General features: G+C 42.0%; 1 protein-coding gene across 1 annotated transcript in view; it reads right to left on the bottom strand.

Annotated features, from left to right (window-relative positions):
* The window catches only part of LOC126284965 (odorant receptor Or2-like), a 71942-nt gene that overhangs the window by 39687 nt on the left and 9915 nt on the right, over nucleotides 1–22340 (bottom strand). The window contains exon 2 of the mRNA XM_049984237.1: nucleotides 4985–5084. Within this exon, the coding sequence (XP_049840194.1) occupies nucleotides 4985–5084 (100 nt within the window). The remainder of the gene's footprint in view (nucleotides 1–4984; nucleotides 5085–22340) is intronic.

The following is a 22340-nucleotide window of genomic DNA, read 5'->3' on the forward strand; positions in this document are numbered from 1 at the left end:
GGGGGGGGGGGAGGAGGGAAGGTTTAACTTCTTCTCATTCTTAGCTGCGTTTCATTAGCGAGAAATCAATATACAAAGACGATTGGACACGGATGCTCTAGGGAATGTAATAACCTTTGACACTGTCAACATCTAAGTGTTTGCACTAGCTAATAGGAAGCTACATGAGGAGGGTACATAGGGTTGGCACGCCAGCAAACAGTGTTATTACAGCTGGCTCAGAAGAAAACTAGAAGCCAAATCACCTCTTTGGTAAAAGTTCTAATAATTACAACAAAATCCAACTGCTCCACACTTTTCTTGGCTTGCAACTATTCATCCGGCAGGAAATACACTCCTGGAAATTGAAATAAGAACATCGTGAATTCATTGTCCCAGGAAGTGGAAACTTTATTGACACATTCCTTGGGTCAGATACATCACATGATCACACTGACAGAACCACAGGCACATAGACACAGGCAACAGAGCATGCACAATGTCGACACTACTACAGTGTATATCCACCTTTCGCAGCAATGCAGGCTGCTATTCTCCCATGGAGACGATCGTAGAGATGCTGGATGTAGTCCTGTGGAACGGCTTGCCATGCCATTTCCACCTGGCGCCTCAGCTGGACCAGCGTTCGTGCTGGATGTGCGGACCGCGTGAGACGACGCTTCATCCAATCACAATATGCTCAATGGGGCACAGATCCGGAGATCTTGCGGGCCAGGGTAGTTGACTTACACCTTCTAGAGCACGTTGGGTGGCACGGTATACATGCGGACGTGCATTGTCCTGTTGGAAGAGCAAGTTCTCTTGCCGGTCTAGGAATGGTAGAACGATGGATTCGATGACGGTTTGGATGTACCGTGCACTATTCAGTGTCCCCTCGACGATCACCAGAGGTGTACGGCCAGCGTAGGAGATCGCTCCCCGCACCATGATGCCGGGTGTTGGTCCTGTGTGCCTTGGTCGTATGCAGTCCTGATTGTGGCGCTCACCTGCACGGTGCCAAATACGCATACGACCATCATTGGCACCAAGGCAGAAGCGACTCTCATCGCTGAAGACGACACGTCTCCATTCGTCCCTCCATTCACGCCTGTCGCGACACCACTGGAGGCGGGCTGCACGATGTTGGGGCGTGAGCGGAAGATGGCCTAACGGCGTGCGGGACCGTAGCCCAGCTTCATGGAGACGGTTGCGAATGGTCATCGCCGATACCCCAGGAAGTGGCGGTGCGGTCCCCTACGGCACTGCGTGGGATCCTACGGTCTTGGCGTGCATCCGTGCGTCGCTACGGTCCGGTCCCAGGTCGACGGGCACGTGTACCTTCCGCCGACCACTGGCGACAACATCGATGTACTGTGGAGACCTCACGCCCCACGTGTTGAGCAATTCGGCGGTACGTTCACCCGGCCTCCCGCATGTCCACTATACGCCCTCGCTCAAAGTCCGTCAACTGCACATACGGTTCACGTCCACGCTGTCGCGGCATGCTACCAGTGTTAAAGACTGCGATGGAGCTCCGTATGCCACGGCAAAATGGCTGACACTGACGGCGGCGGTGCACAAATGCTGCGCAGCTAGCGCCATTCGACGGCCAACACCGCGTTTTCTGGTGTGTCCGCTGTGCCGTGCGTGTGATCATTGCTTGTACAGCCCTCTCGCAGTGTCCGGAGCAAGTATGGTGGGTCTGACACACCGGTGTCAATGTGTTCTTTTTTCCATTTCCAGGAGTGTAGATTAGGTTTAAGATGTTGGTCCATCTCCGTAACGGAGAACCATCGTTCGATTCCCGGCACTGCAAGAGAGTTTTGATTGGTGAGAGGACTGGTGTGCTGTTTACTCAGCCTCGTGAGGCCAATTTAGGAGCTGCTCGACGGATTACTAGCAGGTCAAAGGCGAAGAAACCCGACTACGGCCGGGAGAGTGGTGTGCGGTTTGCACGTGCCCTTCCATTCCGATAATGCCATTCTTAGGCACGGGGTGGCTGGTCGGGATCGAATGACCCTTCCGGACCACAACGCCGAACTTTCCCCAAAAAATATTCGATCCAAACGTAGGTGGACCATAACTTCCAAGTGAAGCCTGACAAAGTCAAATTAATGTTGATAAAAATCGGTATACACAAACCAGGATATACTACATCCAGGTATTCTTTTTATTCTCTGAACTAGGAATTAATTGACTAATGGGATGAGAACTCTGGATTTTACTCATTATCCAAAAACAGGAAGCAACAGACTTGAATAGTTAACCATTTCACACGATACTAAAAGGCATTAAATCCTCTTGTTGTTTAATTTAATAACCACAGTGATCATTAACACTGAAAAACTAAATGAATAACGGGTCCTATCCAATAATGAAGCCATGTAACGTCTACTGGTAAGACGACTTACTATGCACCACACCAACGCAGGAGAAATCCTCCGTAAGACGCCGTTTCCCGGTGCGACATTTCAAAACTGGCCTGTGAGGCGGCCTGTGCTATCTCCATCGGGTGGATGCTAAAGGCGTGGGATCTCGTTGTCTTCGAATCTACCAGTATGCTGGACGAGTTACTGGTCAGCGCTCAGTGGAAGCATCCATGGCATACTTTTAAGGAAAGAAAGAACTCTGCCGCCCCCACCCCGTCAGACGACAAGCGAGATTTGAAAACAAGACTCAACGAAAATGTAACAATATTTTAGATGGATTAATGAGAACAACTGCCTTGATAATTACTGTTTCATGTGCACATCCTGATAATCCTCCTTTTGCAGAGCGAACTCATTATGAGGTTTATGAAAAGATGTATAAGACAAGCTGCTCATAAGCAACAACAAAAATGTTCAAATGTGTGTGAAATCTTATGGGACTTAACTACTAAGGTCATCAGTCCCTTCCACACTACTTAATCTAAATTATCCTAAGGACAAACACACAAACCCATGCCCGAGGGAGGACTCGAACCTCCGCCTGGACCAGCAGCACAGTAAGCAACACAAAAATAAAAATCAGTTGTGAGATGGTACCTTATGCAATCCTCCTACCAGCTATGAAATATATAAAACAAATATCAGATAAAGAATCTACTGGATTAATTGAAAGTGTGTCAAGTATTGCAGGTAAAAATTACGTGAGAGGAGACTGAAACAAGCTCCTATCAGTTAGACCGTAAAGAACTGTATCACCTGCAAACAATCTGAGACTACCGCTGAGAGCTCGTTTATACAGTTTCGGAACAGCAGAGGGTCTGTAACACTTCCTTGGGGAACGCCAGGTATCTCTCCCTTTTCACTCGATGACTTTCTGTCAGTAACTACGAACTGTGACCGTCCAGACAGGAAATTACAAATCTAGTCGTACAACTGAGACCATCCTCCACAGGCATGCAGTTTTGTTGGAAGTCCATTGTGAGAAATAGTATAGAAAGCCTTCTGTTAATAGCCTCCTGCATTCGGTTGCAGAGCCCGCCTCTCTTTTATTTCACCATCATCATGTCTGGTTCTTCGGCACTGGCACATTACAACCCAACTGGGCCGTTATCTGGGTGCAGCTCAAAGTAAACAGTGGCTTTAGTCCTCGACCGTAGACTCTTCACGGTCGATTACCATCAGGGAAGGATCTCCCTCGACAATGTGCCACAACCTCTACTTACTGACATTCACGAGGTTAAAACCCAGATCAGTTTCCGTGTTCACGTTCCCTGCAAACAACACCTGTTCTCCGATGCCTGTCAGTTCCTGTACATCATCTACATCTACACATACACATACACATACGTACTCCACAAGCCACCATACGGTGCATAGTGGAGAGTACCTCATAACGTTACCAGTCATTCCCTCTCCTGTTCCACTCGTATGTGATGCGTCGGAAAAATGGGTGTCTCTGCACCTCCATACGAATCTTATTATGCCTTACATTATTTCGCGGTACTTAGACGAAATGTACTTTGACACCAGTGGAATCGCCCTGTAGTCAGCCGCAAATGCCGGTTCTCTAACTTTTCTCTACAGTCTTCCTGAAAAGACGGTCTTCCCTCTGGAGCCAATATTTGAGTCCAAGAAGCATCTACGCCAAAATTAAATGTTGGTCGAACCCACCAATGACAAGTCTAGCAGCATGTCTTTGAACTGTTTTGGTGTCTTCCCTTAATCTGACCTGCAGGCGATTCCATTCTAAGCAAGTTGAAACTAACAAGCACAGATTTTAAAACTAATGGTTGGTACTCTGGACAGGTTTACACAAAAATGAATGAAATGAGATTATTCCAGAACAGCTTACTCAAAGTGACAGTTATTATTAAATGTGCACCTAGACCACTTACTGCATATGCAAAACACATTACTGCCGAATTACGGCTTTCTGGAGCCATTCACCTACCTCCACTAAACAGATCGTGAACACAATTTTACTGAAAAGGTGGTTTTTTCTTGTAGCTAGGAAACTTTGCACAAAATGTTTGCCGAATCCATTCCGTTTGTTTATAATATGACATTTACTGCAAAAACTTTCTTGACCTCCTCTAAAGTGATAGCACTATAGACTATGACAGCATCACTTCGCCCAACGCGCTTACGGTGGAGGAAACAGTTCCCAGTGCCTGTAAAACCTTGTGGAGACTTTAGGAGAGGCCTGGTCAGATCGCAGTGTAGCCCAGCAAGTGTCTCTACCGTCCGTTTTTCTATCGAAGGCCATACCTGCTTCTTCATAAAATGTCAAAACTGGTTACATGTGAACAAATCAACGCAAATGAAATTCAAATATAAATTTATTATGCTTCAATTTACAACTGTTATGATAGTGAAATGAGAAGTGCAGAAGGACATACGTTAACCTTGCTCTTTCTTAGAAAAATGTCAATCATCAATTACTATTTCATCTGGTTTGACGAACACAAAACATTCATGTCTGAATTGATAAACAGTCCCTGTATAGGCATACTGACATATACATCCACACAACAACATTAAATTGTGTTTGCAACATTTTAAAATGAAGATCTTACATATGTTGCTTGGAACAATGACACACACGTGACGAGGACGCTGAAGCTGAATTGTGTCATTACGATGGAACTCATTGTCTTCTCCAAATGCTTCACGAACCTGCAACAGCAAATAAAAAAGTTCAGTCAATGATACACCGTTTCACAAATTTTAAAAATTTGGTAATCCAATAAAATGGTGCCTTTCGGAAAGTAAAATAACATACAATTCCATAACCTTGAGATTATAAGTCAGTATTAGGGAACTTTGAATTGAATTTCTGTTATTCCTCAAAAAAATTTTGTAATTAATTTTTTTCCTCAGACTGAAATCAGCAACTCGCAGTGAAAGAAGGCTTCGAAGTACCTTGATGTGCCAACTGTGAAATTCCGAATTGCCAGTAATAATTGTCGAGTTGAGTCTTGAGTATTGTTGAATAAGGTCACTACGTCATTTGTGGTGTAAATAATGCTAGTGTTCGTTGTTACAGATTTTTTTGAAATATATAATCGTCTAATTTACAAGAAATTCATCTCTGTCTTACATGGTATACAGTAAAATGTTAGTAAGATGAAAGTAAATGAAAGATAATTAAATATTCCTACTGCTATTCTGACACCATTTATATGATCATTGTAATTTGCAAACCGTTAGTTAATTATAAAATGTAAGAAATCTTTGCTTACATTTAATATGTAAGTGCTAAAATAACTATAACGCATGTTTTTGGACTCATATTATGCAATAGTACCTTGTGAATATTGCAGTGCTATGAAAGAAGTGTATGAATATAAACGTATAGAAAATTCAAGACAGATTATAAAATTTAAATTACAGTGCAGTATGAGTGATTTTGCTTACGGACATTTGTGTAAAGTTTTCTTACACTTGTATGTCAAGATCTCAGAGCTTTTGAACTTCATATAACGTTGCCAGCCAAAAGCCACAACTGCATAAGTAATCATTGTGTGTCTTCAACGCCAAAGGGCAACTACGAGATTGATTCAAAGAGTAGAACCGGAAGTTAATGATTGTTTTGCGTCTAGACCCAAGTTGGAACATTAAGTTAACATATAAAGTATATTATCATTCATTGATGTCGTATGGGATACTTTTCTGTGGTAACTCATCGCTTAGGCAAACCATATTAATTCCACAAAAGAAAGTAACTATATTTATTTGTGGAGTTGACACATGACGATCTTGCAAATAACTCTTTGAATAATTGAGAATATTAACAACAATCATATTTAATCACTTATGAAATCTGTTAACAACAGTCCGTCTGAGTTTGAGAGTAACAGGTATAGTCGCCAGCACAGCAATGGACGGAAAAGTGATCTGTACTACCCTGTAATGGATCTAGGTTTGGCACGCAGCTATTAAACTTTTTGGTAATCTACCCATGGAAATAAACTGCCCAACAACAACAAATTTCTTTTCAAATGTAGATTAAAGAGCTTTCTCCTTAACAACTCCTGGTATACTATAGCAGAATTCTTGAGTAGAGATAACTAACCATTTAAAAAAAAAGCCATAAATAGCCAATGTGAAGCCATATAAGTATTACTTTTTTAGTTAGTTGTTTGTAAGTGTTATATATTTGTGCGGTTGAAACGGTCTACGTCAGAGGGTTTATCGTGTATTAGATCCTTGGAACAAATAACTAAATAATAAACTGAAAGACTTTGAACGAGCATTAACGATCACTCTCGTCAAGGTGATTTATGATATAGCACCTACTGGACTAACACCACCGCAGCACAGCCTGTCTTCAAAATATTTTGCGGTCCATTCATCAGTGTTATATGTAGAAGCGAATGGAAGTAAACTGTCTTAGTAGTGTTATTCTGATCAAATTTTTAATCCAAGTCCAAGAGTTATTGCCACTTAACTGGACAAGAAGCCGTGAAGCAATGTTACTGAGAGAGGAACGTTTGGAGAAGCATCCACATGGTAAACGTCTTCCGGAGCTTACAGATGAGAAAAATGTTAATTAGAAGTAGAGAAAAACAATATACTCATTTTTACGTACTCACAGGTATCGTTTAGGCTGTGAATGAAAGATACAAATTTCATATCGTGAGAACTAGGAACGAATTACAAGACCACGGAATAAGACTGTAATACTAATAAAGGACAATGGAAACAACTGATGTATTTCAGTGCCAAAATGAATATCGTAGCCTACAATAAATTTACAGAACGGATTTCCTATGTTCCCTTAGTTTAAAGCCTTCCTTTATGTTTTAACTATGCATTCTATTCTTATTTCAACAAATTTCTCATTTTCGCATATTTCAATTTATTTGCTGCCTATGGAGGCTAAGCTTATTAGAGAGACGAAGAGCAGAGAACTGTCAGCGTTATTCCGCCTTTTTGTCATAGAAAGGAGAGAATCTACGCCAAAGAGAGGCCATGCGTGTGCTACGCTTTCTGCGTCATCGGAAGTGACTGAGAAAAAATACGTTTGGTACTAACAATGGACATTACATTTTCCCTATAGTGATTACAGAACGGAGCTAAATATGTGATTAATGATAATTTCCTTGTGTTTGTGTGAAATTAACATTTAAATTCAAGTAACTGATGCAGATGCAATTCATTTTAAGCTCACAGGGAGATGACCACTACGTGAAACTATCCTTACTCTGGTGGCTTAAATACCTCAACAGTAAAGACAACCGTAATGTAGTAATGGAGGAGTGTCTGTAGAGAGACCTAAATAACTTGTGGTTCCTAAAGAGGATCAGCAGATTTTTCAGAAGTTGTAGGCTCAACAGTCTAGAACAGGGCATCCAACCCGCAGCTAGCGTGCCGCATTCAGCCCGAAGCAAGTATCAATGCGCCCATGAAGTGAGTATCTCTCACACGATTGGTAGAAAAAATTATATATACTAGAGATTGAAAATACTGCTTCAATTGGAAATTTCTTTTATTAAAACTACCGGTCTCGGGCTCTCATAAGAGCATCCTCAGGTGTTCCAACTGTGATATGGCCCCCGAGCGCCTCGGTGGGCATGTAGTAGACGCGGTCCACATTAATTCTATAACTACCTGGTTTCTGGCCTCTAGGTCGTCTGGAATGCGATGCTGTTAATATTCGAATGTAGGAAATCGATTTCCAGCGCCTGGCCTGTATTATTATTTTCTTATCTTATACAGACTTCCACACAATACAGTAGCTTATGAGAATGAAACTACTACCTTGTTCACCAAACACAACATCAGTTCTATGTGACACAAACTCGTTATATGTTTCTGATGGTGTGAGACGAAATTTACATCCAATTACGTTTCGGAAATTATAGTAAATTCATATCACTCCTATAAAATGATAGCAAACTTTTAAACCTATACTCAGACGTCTGGATTTCACATAAGCGTGAGAAACGAGGCATGCAATTTCAACTACCTCCAACGTACGCCAGTTACCCAATTTTTACTACCTTTTTATTTGTTGGGGAACAATATTTGTAGCAGAGTAGGTGGAAATTATAAGGTGTAATTCTAACATGTGATAGTACTATCTTTTGAATTATCATGGTTAAGGTGTTCTCGTTTCTGTAAAAGGATCAAAATCTCAGCAACTAGGAAATTGAGAGTTCCTCACACGTGATTTGATGAATACTGATGTTTATATAGACATCGGATGCTTCCGCAGAATTTCTGAATAATAATCCGACGGATGAAGGGGTGCTTCCCTCATAAAAGTCCCTTATGTTGAATATACACTTGCCATAACCCCGGTAAAATTTGAAATGAGCGCAGTTATTTAATTTTACAATTCAGATGAAAACGCTTCCTACTGATTCCGGCGTTAAGTACACAAGGTGAGAGTGCAAAAGACACAATGCAAACATGCTGGTGACCCTTTAACGCTATTTAACAGTCCTTAGATGTGAAAGTAAAGTCAATACAGCGTAACTCAGTTGGTCTGCAGGACACACAAAACTCCAGTGGTACCGCCCATAAGTGGACGTGAACTGGTATTTAGGTGATTTTAAGCCATTCTTCACACAAAACATAAATATTTTACGAAGTACATAGCACATTCAACATCTCCAACGAATTTGTTATCCTACAGTTATCAGGGGTTTAACATCAAGTGAACCTGTGTGATAATGAGCTCAGTATTATAGCAGGGAAGATAAATATAGGTACCTTATGAATAGACCTAAAGAGAATAATTGCATGATATTGTCTTTCTTACAACCATGGAGGCATTGAGATAGGCATGAGCTGTTTGTGATTTCGTTTATTCAACATATTTTCTAAGATCAAAGTGTGATGACAAGTGTCACAGATTTGTGGTGGAACATACAGAGGATAGACAAAATAAAATATGAACACCTGTACTTACTTGTGATTGGTTTATTAATAACGGGTTGAACCAATATTTGCCCGTAAAACAGCTGCGATTCTTGTTGGAATACGGGCATATAACGATTCTATAGTCTCCAGTGGAATGTTATGCCACTCTTCGATCAGAAACTCCTCTAAATCCTGTAGAGACTAGGGAGCCGGAAATCTGCACTGTAGACTGCTTTCCAATACCGCCTACAATGTTTCAATAACGTTCAAGGCCGGGGGCTGTGACGGCCAGGGAAGACGCTGCAGTTCAGTTTCATGCTCCTCATACCACGATTGTACTGTCCTGGCTGTGTGAATAGCAGCATTATCGTCGTGAAATATCGCGTCATTGTTGAGGAACAACATTTCATGGGGTGCACCTGATCATCTAAAATGTTGACATAATCGTCCGCTAGAACACGGCCTTTGAGAGTAATGATGAGACCGTCAGGATACCATAGGACTGCCCACACCATCACACTTCCAACCGCATGCTTAACCGTTGGAATCAAGCAATCAGGACTGTAGGCTTCTTTTGACGTTCTCCAGACGTAAACCCGGCCCGATGTTGCAAATAAGAAAAACATCCATTCGTCGGACCATATGAAGTGCTTACACTGATCAGCCGTCCAAGATTTATGCTTTGGTTGTCGTCAATAATGGTTTCTGTATAGCAGCTTGTCCATGAATATTCACTTAATGGAGTTCTCAGTGGACAGAGTCGATAGATACGGGGTGTCCAAGATGGCTGTTGAGCTCTGCAGTCACTTTAGTGACTTTAGCTTTGTGTTGATTTGACACAATTCGTGTTAGTGTACGATGATACCTGCCATTTAGTTTTTATTTGCCCCCATTATTACGTTCACACGATGATGTCTTTTCATGTCTTGTGTAGACTGACATTTCTGTTGAAATTGTTGCTCTTGAAATATTCAATAAGTTGGCTGTCTTGGTTACTTATGCTTCAGCCAATCGGGCTCACCACAATCTGCTCTCTTTGGAACTCTGTCAGGTTTTCCATTGCACGTCGAGTGAATGAAATACGAAGTGTGCACTACCCGTAAACAACCTGCACTTATGCCTAGTCCGTACTAAACACACATATTACAGCGCGACACGAGCCTTACCTTTTCTTGTTGACCGTCAAACAGAACCATCCCATTACCACCACTGTCCACATGGGCGTACCCAGCGAGGGCAGGGGGGGAGGGGGGAGGCAGCTGCTTCCCCTCCCCGTAGAAGATATTCGCAGTTTTTCACTAGTTTACTGTTTTATTTATTTAATGAGAAATGCTGCTTGTTTTCTCGGATTCTACAAGTGCATTCTTGTATTTTAAATGTTTATTAAAACAGTTTTTCGCTGGTTTACTGTTTTATTTAATAAGAAGTGCTGTATGTTTTCTCGAGTCCTTGTCTCCTGAGACTGGTATGACCTGCCCCCCCCCCCCCCCCCCCCCCAGTTCAGATCCTGGGTACGCCCTTGACTGTTCACATTAGTTTTCCTATTCACTGTAGAAGGTTACACGGCACATCCAGTCAGAAGCGTCTCAGAAAAGAGAGGCGAATTAATTGTCGCAAATATACATTGCTTGTTTCCACAGGTTTCTAAACAATTTCTGATCAGTGCATGTATAATTTCTTCAAAAACATGCTTGCATTGGAATTATTTTGCTGGCCAAGATTGCGAAGTATACCAGATGAGATTGAGAAGATTGTTTTAGAAGTCGGAAAAAGCATTTCACAGTAGTACGTTCTCTACAGTTCGTTTACAGACAACTGCATTAACCTATGGCCAATAGCGCACAGCCCGCATCTCGTGGTCGTGCGGTAGCGTTCTCGCTTCCCACGCCCGGGTTCCCGGGTTCGATTCCCGGCGGGGTCAGGGATTTTCTCTGTCTCGTGATGGCTGGTTGTTGTGTGATGTCCTTAGGTGTGATGTCCCATAGTGCTCAGAGCCATTTGAACCAATAGCGCACAGTTAACGTAGCAAAAGTACCATGCCTGTATGCAATAAACTCCCATCACAGTGAAGTATATACACCCTCAAACCAAGGTAACACTGTCGGCCGGAGTGGCCGAGCGGTTCTAGGCGCTTCAGTCTGGAACCGCGCGACCGCTACGGTCGCATGTTCGAATCCTCCTCGGACAAGGATGTGTGTGATGTCCTTAGGTTGGTTAGGTTTAAGGGGTTCTACTTTCTAGGGGACCGATGACCTCAGATGTTGAGTCCCATAGTGCTGTGAGCCATTTGAACTGAGGTAACACAATTTAACCTTCGTACCACACCAACTCATCCTGCTGGAGACTGAGAATGTCCATCATCTCAACATGCATCAATGACAGACATAGAGATCACACAGTGTCAAAAGATTTGTAAATAATTTATGATGAACATTAACTTGCATTGGCATGGAGTAACACGACTGAGTCTGATATGACAGTCAATTGTGAAGTTGTTGTTGTTGTTGTTGTGGTCTTCAGTCCTGAGACTGGTTTGATGCAGCTCTCCATGCTACTCTATCCTATGCAAGCCTCTTCATCTCCCAGTACCCACTGCAACCTACATCCTTCTGAATCTGCGTAGTGTATTCATCTCTTGGTCTCCCTCTACGATTTTTACCCTCCACGCTGCCCTCCAATAGTATATTGGTGATCCCTTGATGCCTCAGAACATGTCCTACCAACCGATCCCTTCTTCTGGTCAAGTTGTGCCACAAACTTCTCTTCTCCCCAATCCTATTCAATACTTCCTCATTAGTTATGTGATCTACCCATCCAATCTTCAGCATTCTTATGTTGCACTACATTTCGAAAGCTTCTATTCTCTTCTTGTCCAAACTATTTATCGTCCATGTTTCACTTCCATACATGCCTACACTCCATACAAATACTTTCAGAAATGTCTTCCTGACACTTAAATCTATACTCGATGTTAACAAACTTCTCTTCTTCAGAAACGCTTTCCTTGCCATTGCTAGTCTACATTTTATATCCTCTCTACTTCGATCATCTTCAGTTATTTTGCTCCCCAAACAGCAAAACTCCTTTACCACTTTAAGCGTCCCATTTCCTAATCTAATACCCTCAACATCACCCGACTTAATTCGACTACATTCCATTATCCTCGCTTTTTCTTTTGTTGATGTTCATCTTATATCCTCCTTTCAAGACACTATCAAGTCCTTTGCTGTCTCTGACAGTATTACAATGTCATCGGCGAACCTAAAAGTTTTTATTTCTTATCCATGGATTTTAATACCTGCTCCGAACTTTTCTTTCCTTTACTTCACTGCTTGCTCAATATACAGATTGAATAACATCGGGGAGAGGCTACAACCCTGTCTCACTCCCTTCCCAACGACTGTTTCCCTTTCACGCCCCTCGACTCTTATAACTGCCATCTGGTTTCTGTACAAATTGTAAATTGAAAGAGAGTATCCCAATCAACATTGTCAAAAGCTTTCTCTAAGTCTACAAATGCTAGAAACGTAGGTTTGCCTTTCCTTAATCTAGCTTCTAAGATAAGTCGTAGGGTCAGTATTGCCTCACGTTTTCCAACATTTCTACGGAATCCAAACTGATCTTCCCCGAGGTCGGATTCTACTAGTTTTTCCATTCGTCTGTAAAGAATTCGCGTTAGTATTTTGCAGATGTGACTTATTAAACTGATAGTTCGGTAATTTTCACATCTGTCAACGACTGCTTTCCTTGGGATTGGAATTATCATATTCTTCTTGAAGTCTGAGGGTATTTCGCCTGTCTCATACATCTTGCTCACCAGATGGTAGAGTTTAGTCAGGAATGGCTCTCCCAAGGCCGTCAGTAGTTCCAATGGAATGTTGTCTACTCTGGGGGCCTTGTTTCTACTCAGGTCTTTCAGTGCTCTGTCAAACTCTTCACGCAGTATCATATCTCCCATTTCATCTTCATCTACATCCTCTTCCATTTCCATCATACTGCCCTCAAGTACATCGCCCTTGTATAGACCCTCTATATACTCCGTCCACCTTTCCGCTTTCCCTTCTTTGCTTAGGACTGGCTTTCCATCTGAGCTCTTGATGTTCATACAAGTGGTTCTCTTATCTCCAAAGGTCTCTCTAATTTTCCTGCAGGCAGTATTTATAAGCCACTACATCCCTGCTTAGCCATTTTGCACTTTCTGTCGATCTCGTTTTTGAGACGTCTGTATTCCTTTTTGCCTGCTTCATTTACTGCATTTTTATATTTTCTCCTTTCATCAATTAAATTCAATATTTCTTCTGTTACCCAAGGATTTCTACTAGCCCTCGTCTTTTTACCTACTTGATCCTCTGCTGCCTTCACTACTTCATCCCTCAAAGCTACCCATTCTCCTTCTACTGTATTTCTTTCCCCCCTTCCTGTTAATTGGTCCCTTATGCTCTCCCTGAAACTCTCTACAACCTCTGGTTCTTTCAGTTTATCTAGGTCCCATCTCCTTAAGTTTCCACCTTTTTGCAGTTTCTTCAGTTTTAATCTACAGGTCATAACCAATAGATTGTGGTCAGAGTCCACATCTGCCCTTGTAAATGTCTTACAATTTAAAACCTGGTTCCTAAATCTATGTCTTACCATTCTATAATCTATCTGAAACCTGTCAGTATCTCCTGGCTTCTTCCATGTATACAGCCTTCTTTTATGATTCTTGAACCAAGTGTTACCTATGATTAAGTTGTGCTCTGTGCAAAATTCTACCAGGCGGCTTCCTCTTTCATTTCTTTGCCCCAGTCCATATTCACCTACTATGTTTCCTCCTCTCCCTTTTCCTATTACCGAATTCCAGTCACCCATGACTATTAAATTTTCGTCTCCCTTCACTCTCTGAATAATTTCTTTGACTTGGTCATCATACGTTTCTTCAATTTCTTCGTCATCCGCAGAGCTAGTTGGCATATAAACTTGTACTACTGTAGTAGGTGTGGGCCTCGTATCTATCTTGGCCACAATAATGCGTTCACTATGCTGTTTGTAGTAGCTTACCCGCATTCCTAGTTTCCTATTCATTATTAAACCTACTCCTGCATTACCCCTATTTCATTTTGTGTTTATAACCCTGTAGTCACCTGACCAGAAGTCTTGTTCCTCCTGCCACCGAACTTCACTATTTCCCACTATATCTAACTTTAACCTATCCATTTCCCTTTTTAAATTTTCTAACCTACCTGCCCGATTAAGGGATCTGACATTCCACGCTCCGATCCGTAGAATGCCAGTTTCCTTTCTCCTGATAACGACATCCTCTTGAGTAGTCCCCGCCCGGAGATCCGAATGGGGGACTATTTTACCTCCGGAATATTTTACCCAAAAGGACGCCATCATCATACAGTAAAGCTGTATGCCCTCGGGAAAAAATTACGGCCGTAGTTCCCCCTTGCTTTCAGCCGTTCGCAGTACCAGCACAGGAAGGCCGTTTTGTTTTATTGTTACAAGGCCAGATCAGTCAATCATCCAGACTGTTGCCTCTGCAATTACTGAAAAGGTTGCTGCCCCTCTTCAGGAACCACACGTTTGTCTGGCCTCTCAACAGATACCCCTCCGTTGTGGTTGCACCTACGGTACGGCTATCTGTATCGCTGAGGCACGCAAGCCTCCTCACCAACGTCAAGGTCCATGGTTCATGGGGGGAGGATTTGTGAAGTTAGTTCTTAAAATATCTTAGTCCTTAAAAGACGTATGGTCATTGTGATTGAGTTAGCAGAGTACTAGTGGTTATTTCAATAGCAGTGCTGCTAGATTCATTCCGTAGGTTCAAGCTAAAGGTCCACTGTGGTACAGTGAAATGCGGTACTCTTTTGGTGGGTGACGGTATTATTTTTAACTGACACTGAATTTTGTCGTAGCTGTGCCTTAGTGCAATAGAAATTTCAGATGGATGCAAACGAAATATAAACTCTAACTATCCTTCCCACAAAAAATAATATATTATAATGCTCAGTCTAGCAATGCATTTTTTAATTATTCCACACATAAGTAACATTTTATCTTATACACAAGGCATGAAACGCCTTCAGTGGATTTTCAAATGCAACATCTGCAGTGGATTTTCAACCACCACTCAACCCCAAGTGTCCAGCCTTCCTTCTCATCAAGGACATAATGGAGCAACACGCAGAATTTTCTCCAGGAAAGCTCTATGGTACATTGGTGTAGGATACACTGAATCTCTGGCATATTATTCACGTGTAACATTTCATAACAATAAAATCTCTACACATGCTTATATATTCAACATAAAACACTTATAATTTATGTGAGGAATCACTTAAAATCCCCTGAATACTAGCACACTTCGTTTATATCGGAGGATTGACTGGAATTTCGTGGGAGCTGCAGACCAATTAACTAGTTGTCTAATGATTTTACTTTAACATATGCACCTATGGACTGCAGGATGGCGTTAAAGCTTCATAAGCATGTTTTCGTTAGGTCCTCTGCTGTCTCACCTTGTGTGCATACATCGGATGAGGTAGGAGGGGCTTTCATCTGAATTGCAAAAATATTTTAAGTCTTTATATAACCGCACTCTTTTCAAATTTTACATGGGCTCTAGCTACCATACATTCCACACAAGAGCTCTTCTTGAGGGAGGAACGTCTCCCTTCGTCAGATTATTTTTTGGAATATTGTGGAAACATCTGATTTCTACGGAGGTTGAACAATAATAAAATTGAGAAACTGTAGTGACCTATTCCTGACTGGTAATGGAGGAGAAGAGGTCCTATTAACACTTAGACGGTGTGTGTGCAAAGACAACAAATCTTTCCGGAACACAGTGCAGAGCTCCATCTTATCCACGTCACAACAAATGTTCCAAATGGCTTCCATTGGATTATAGGTGATACGCATAGTAGCGGTTGTCATGCAGGATACACATAGCTGACCTTATGCTTACACCATATTGGCGGGTCACATGCGTGGCAGCTTGTAAGATGGTTCATCGCAATATTCTGTAGAACACAGTCCACCAACGCACAGTTCGCCATCTCCCTGCACGCTCGTCTGTCTGGAAGGACGCATGATCACACAAACGCCGAAAATGGGCCTGAAGTGATGTATGCTGCGGTTGGTATCCGTGGTGTTACTTGTTTTGGTATTGCCGTGCTACCTCTTAATTGTTTCTACCCGCTTGGCCAAACACAAACATCATTTTTGCTTCTTCCCAACATAAATTGCGCATCATTCTGCTGCTTGCAGCACGCTACGCCAGGTACATACCCTGCAACACACGAGGGACACACGGTACTTGGTCAAAGAACTGTCATTCGTCAGCGCCATCAAGCATGGCAACGATGCATTTCTGCACAAATGTTCATAGAACCTTTTTTCCTGCAATTCCAAAGAGGAATTCGTCCGAGCAGTTTGTCGGTTTTGTTAATGTTTATCTTGTATAAACAGCAGTATTCGTCAAAAAACATGTGACGAACTGTGTTTCCTAATGGTTGCTGTTTTGTGTCTGTAGCAGAAATGGGAATACTTTAAACGTCATAACTGAATGGATAGTACTTTAAAATGTTAAAACTGCACTTACTAATTCCTACATGTTCTGCTAGTATGCTGTTCCCCATTAAATACAAAAGTAGCTGAAATTGGGTAACTGGGATGCTCTGAATCTAGTTGAAACTGATGCCCCGATTCTTATTTACATGTGAGACCCAGATATCTGAGCATAAGTTGATAGGTTGACTGAATGATGTGAATGTCCTACAGTCTCCGAACCGGTTATACGACGGTTGTCCAGAAAGTAAGTTACGATCGGTCGCGAAATGGAAACCACAGAGAAAACCAGAAACGTTTCATTTGTAACAGTTAGGTACACCTTCCACGTAGTTCTCTACATAGTCGCCGCTCCCACTTCGAGTGTTGTCGTAGTGTTGTATCAACTTTCCATTATCCTCGCCGTAAAAAACAGCCACCTGTGATTTCGGCCAGTTATCTGCACTGGTTAGCAGCTCATTATCTGTGGAAAAAATTTGTCTTCATAGCCAGCTGTTCTCGTGAGCAGAGGAGAGACTCTGGGGGTGCCAATTACGCACTGTACAGTGGGTGTTCAAACACTTCTTATCAGAAACGCTGCAGGAGCGTCTTCATTGCCCCACCAGTGTGAGGCCGAGAATAGACACGAAGAAGGAACTGCTCAACAGTTGTGCAATGTGGGCTGCATGACACAGGCGAAATCTCTGACCAGGCCCTCGTACTTGGCGGGAGACGCTATTTCCTGCGCATCTTTACGTGCTCACTGTTCACTCAAAACTGAAAAGAGCGATCGACACGATCGACGTGCATACTAGGGACACTGCCCAACACGTCTGTGCAAAGCTTTACTGGATTTTCCCAGTGGTTTCCATTTCACGACCGATCGGAACTTACTTTCTCGACAATCCTCGTATACCTCCGGAAACCTACAACGGGTTCGTGTCATGTAGAACTGATGTCGTATTTGGTGTACAAGGCAGTAGTTTCACCCTCTTAAGCGACCATAATTCGTGATTCTCTTTATAAGAGAACCTTGGTAGCTAAATATAGGACATGTACTGGAAATAGATTTCCTACATTCGCATGTTAACAGCGTCGCATTCTTGACGACTAAGAGGTCAGACAACTAAGAGATCAGAAAGCTGGCAGTTATAAAATTAATGTTTAAGTGCAAAATCATGTATTCTTAGGCATACATCCGAATGTTGAGTCAGCTTATAAAGGCAGCGGCTGTGTCGGGCGCAATATGCGAGCGTCTGCCTGCATTCGAAATTACAGGCAGCGGTGCCAGCTGCTCGACGCTCTATAATTAATAGTATAACACTGCAAGGATTGAAATAACATGAAAAAAATGTAGCAGCAAAGCGAATCGAATCTGACAAATGGTCAGTTAGTGCAAATACCAATGGGCTATTGAAATGGCTCTGAGCACTATGGGACTTAACATGGTCATCAGTCCCCTAGAACTTAGAACTACTTAAACCTAACTAACCTAAGGGCAGCACACAACACCCAGTCATCATGAGGCAGAGAAAATCCCTGATCCCGCCGGGAATCGAACCCGGGAACCCGGGCGTGGTACCAATGGGCTATTGAACCATTACTTGAATCACTGTTCCTAAACTCCTCATACTCTATTTGTGTATCATTAGAGAGCGTCTTTTCCTAAGGCTCATTCAGGTGAAATATTCTAGGAACTTGAAAGGACCGCCAGATTGCCTCTAATCGCACAGTTTCATTTTATCTAGTGTTTTTGTCAACAGGATCAATAGCGATATTTGAGTTCAACAGACATCTTTTGAATTCAGTAATCTGTGGCATGTGAGTAACTTCAGATTAAACCAGGGCAGGCCAAACGCTACACAGTGTGCAGACGTGCGGAAGTGCTGCATATGTTCGCACGTGTGCGACAGCGAGCGACAGCGACATCTGTTATTAGACATGTGTCCTAAAATGAACGGCGGCGGCTCCACTTCCCTATTTATGTGGTACACGCAAGAGCTTGTTCATGAAAGATTTTTCTCGGTGATAAAAATGAATAAATCAAGGTTTCGATCAAGAATAAGTGATGAAAATCTTCGCAACTGCTTGCGTTTTTCAATGAGCCGTGCTTTTGTGCCCGATTTTAACTATATCATTTCTCATGACGACTGATAAACGTGTTTGGATTTATTCCTTTCGTAATTAAAAATTATTGTTTACTAATCGTGCGTTATTGCCTCATTCTGCTCCATGTTACATTATTATCACGAAAATTGGTCATTAAACCGATTGTTCCAATGTATACTTACATTTAGCGGTTTTTGTTAATGTGAGAAGGGCTACGCTCAGTTGAAGTCGATAAAACATAACATTCATCTAATTGCCGGTTATTACGGAGATTTCAGACGGAACTGATGAAAGATATAGCAATAATGGTTTTGAAATAACAGGTGACCATCGAGAGGTCTGCGGTTATCATTCTGTTCAGAGGTCAGTGAGACAGAAATTATGTGGGTGTAACTTAGGGCACCGAGAATTAGTTATGGAAACCTTGCATTAGTTTAATGTTATTTGAAATCATGAATAAGGTTCGTTGGAAGTCGCTAAGTGCTCTCTTTCTTAAATACTAGATCAAAAACATTACGCGTATTTACGTGCCGTCAGTCAAGCTGCCTTAATAAAAACCCACGGTTGTTAACTGTATTGCTTGTCTTACTGGGTTAAACTGTTAACATAAAATTAGACGTCTCAATGAGGAGAGTGTGACAGTAATGTTTAATACACGAAATACCTTCCTATGGTTGGCTTGCAAGCTGTGGGAAGAGCACTAGAATTCGCCGGTACAGAGTATCCCAGCAAGTGGATAAAGCTACATCTATGCGTAGAAACATTCACTACATGAACGCTGATGGCTGCGGCGTGCACGCTGTGACCCGGAAGTTGCACATGTACGGGAGCACCGCAAGCGTGCAGAATTTCTGGCCGGCCCTGGATTAAACATTTGTTCAGAAAATGACATGCCCTTGCTACAACCACCTTTCTATTCACCTAGATCGCTCTCCAGTTTTGGCTCTACTCTATTTAGTGTAATATTGTAAAATGTGTTATAGGCAACTCACTGCAAAGAAATTCCTCTGTAGTTGCTAACGTCTTGTTAGTACTAGATGTAGTAGATGTATGGAGGCCACCTTACCCTTTCCTGGAAGTGGTTCTGTTTTCAATATTTTCTGGAAGGTTAATTTTAGTCCATGTTACTATAGGTCATTATCAGGAGAAAGAAAACTGGCGTTCTACGGATCGGAGCGTGGAATGTCAAATCCCTTAATCTGGCAGGTAGGTTACAAAATTTAAAAAAGGAATTGATAGGTTAAATTTAAATATAGTGGGAATTAGTGAAGTTCGGTGGCAGGAGGAACAAGACTTTTGGTCGGGTGCATACAGGGTTATAAATACAAAATCAAATAGGGGTAATGCAGGGGTAGGTTTAATAATGAATAAAAAAAATAGGAGTGCGGGTAAGCTACTGTAAACAGCATAGTGAACGCATTATTGTGGCCAAGATAGACACGAAGCCCATGCCTACTACGGTAGTTCAAGTTTATATGCCAACTGGCTCTGCAGATGATGAAGAAATTGATGAAATGTATGATGAGATAAAAGAAATTATTCAGGTAGTGAAAGGAGATGAAAATTTAATAGTCATGGGCGACTGGAATTCGAGAGTAGGAAAAGGGAGAGAAGGAAACGTAGTAGGTGAATATGGATTGGGGCTAAGAAATGAAAGAGGAAGCGGCCTGGTAGAGTTTTGCACAGAGCACAACTTAATCATAGCTAACACTTGGTTTAAAAACCATGAAAGAAGGTTGTATACGAGGAAGAATCCTGGAGATACTAGAAGGTATCAGATAGATTATATGATCGTAAGACAGAGATTTAGGAACGAGGTTTTAAACTGTAAGACATTTCCAGGGGCAGATGTGGACTCTGACCACAATCTATAGGTTATGAACTGTAGATTAAAACTGAAGAAACTGCAAAAAGGGGGGGGGGGGGAATTTAAGGAGATGGGACCTGGATAAAATGAAAGAACCAGAGGTTGTAGAGAGTTTCAGGGAGAGCATAAGGAACAATTGACAGGAATGGGGGAAAGAAATACAGTAGAAGAAGAATGGGTAGCTCTGAGGGAAGAAGTAGTGAAGGCAGCAGAAGATCAAGTAGGTAAAAAGACAAGGGCTAGTAGAAATCCTTGGGTAACAAAAGAAATATTGAATTTAATTGATGAAAGGAGAAAATATAAAAACGCAATAAACGAAGCAGTCAAAAAGGAACACAAACGTCTCAAAAATGAGATCGATAGGAAGTGCAACATGGCTAATCAGGGATGTCTAGAGAACAAATGTAAGGATGTAGAGGCTTATCTCAGTAGGGGTAAGATAGATACTGCCTACAGGAAAATTAAAGAGACCCTTGGAGAAATGAGAACCATTTGTATGAATATGAAGACCTCAGATGGAAACACAGTTCTAAGCAAAGCACGGAAAGGAAAAAGGGGAAGGAGTAAATAGAGGGTCTATACAAGGTCGATGTACTTGAGGGCAATATTATAGAAATGGAAGAGGATGTAGATGAAGACGAAATGGGAGATACGATACTGCGTGAAGAGTTTGGCACAGCACTGAAAGACCTGAGTCGAAACAAGGCCCCGGGAGTAGACAACATTCCATTAGAACTACTGAGGGCCTTGGGAGATCCATTCCTGAAAAAACTCTACCATCTGGTGAGAAAGATGTATGAGGCAGGCGCAATACCCTCAGACTTCAAGTAGAATATAACAATTCCAATCCCAAAGAAATCAGGTGTTGACAGATGTGAAAATTTCCAAACTATCAGCTTAATAAGTCACAGCTGCAAAATACTAACGCGAATTCTTTACAGACGAATGGAAAAACTGATAGAAGCCGACCACGGGGAAGATCAGTGTGGATTCCATAGAAATGTTGGAACACGTGAGACAATACTGACCCTACGACTTATCTTAGAAAATAGATTAAGGAAAGGCAAACCTACGTTTCTAGCATTTGTAGACTTAGAGAAAGCTTTTGACAATGTTGACTGGAATACTCCTTTCAAATTCCAAAGATGTCAGGGGTAAAATACAGCTAGCGAAAGGCTATTTACAATTTGTACAGAAACTAGATGGCAGTTATAAGAGTCGAGGGGCGTGAAAGGGAAGCAGCGGTTGGGAAGGGAGTGAGACAGGTTTGTAGCCAATGTTATTCAATCTGTATATTGAGCAAGCAGTAAAGGAAACAAAAGAAATGTTCGAAATAGGTATTAATATCCATGGAGAAGAAATAAAATCGTTTAGGTTTGCCGATGACATTGTAATTCTGTCAGAGACAGCGAACGACTTGGAAGAGCAGTTGAACGGAATGGACAGTGTCTTGAAAGGAGGGTATAAGATGAACATCAACAAAAGCAAAACAAGGATAATGGAATGTAGTCAGATTAAGTCGGGTGATGCTGAGGGAATTAGATTAGGAAATGGGA

This window comes from Schistocerca gregaria, chromosome 8 (genome assembly GCF_023897955.1).
Source record: "Schistocerca gregaria isolate iqSchGreg1 chromosome 8, iqSchGreg1.2, whole genome shotgun sequence".
NCBI lineage: Eukaryota > Metazoa > Arthropoda > Insecta > Orthoptera > Acrididae > Schistocerca > Schistocerca gregaria.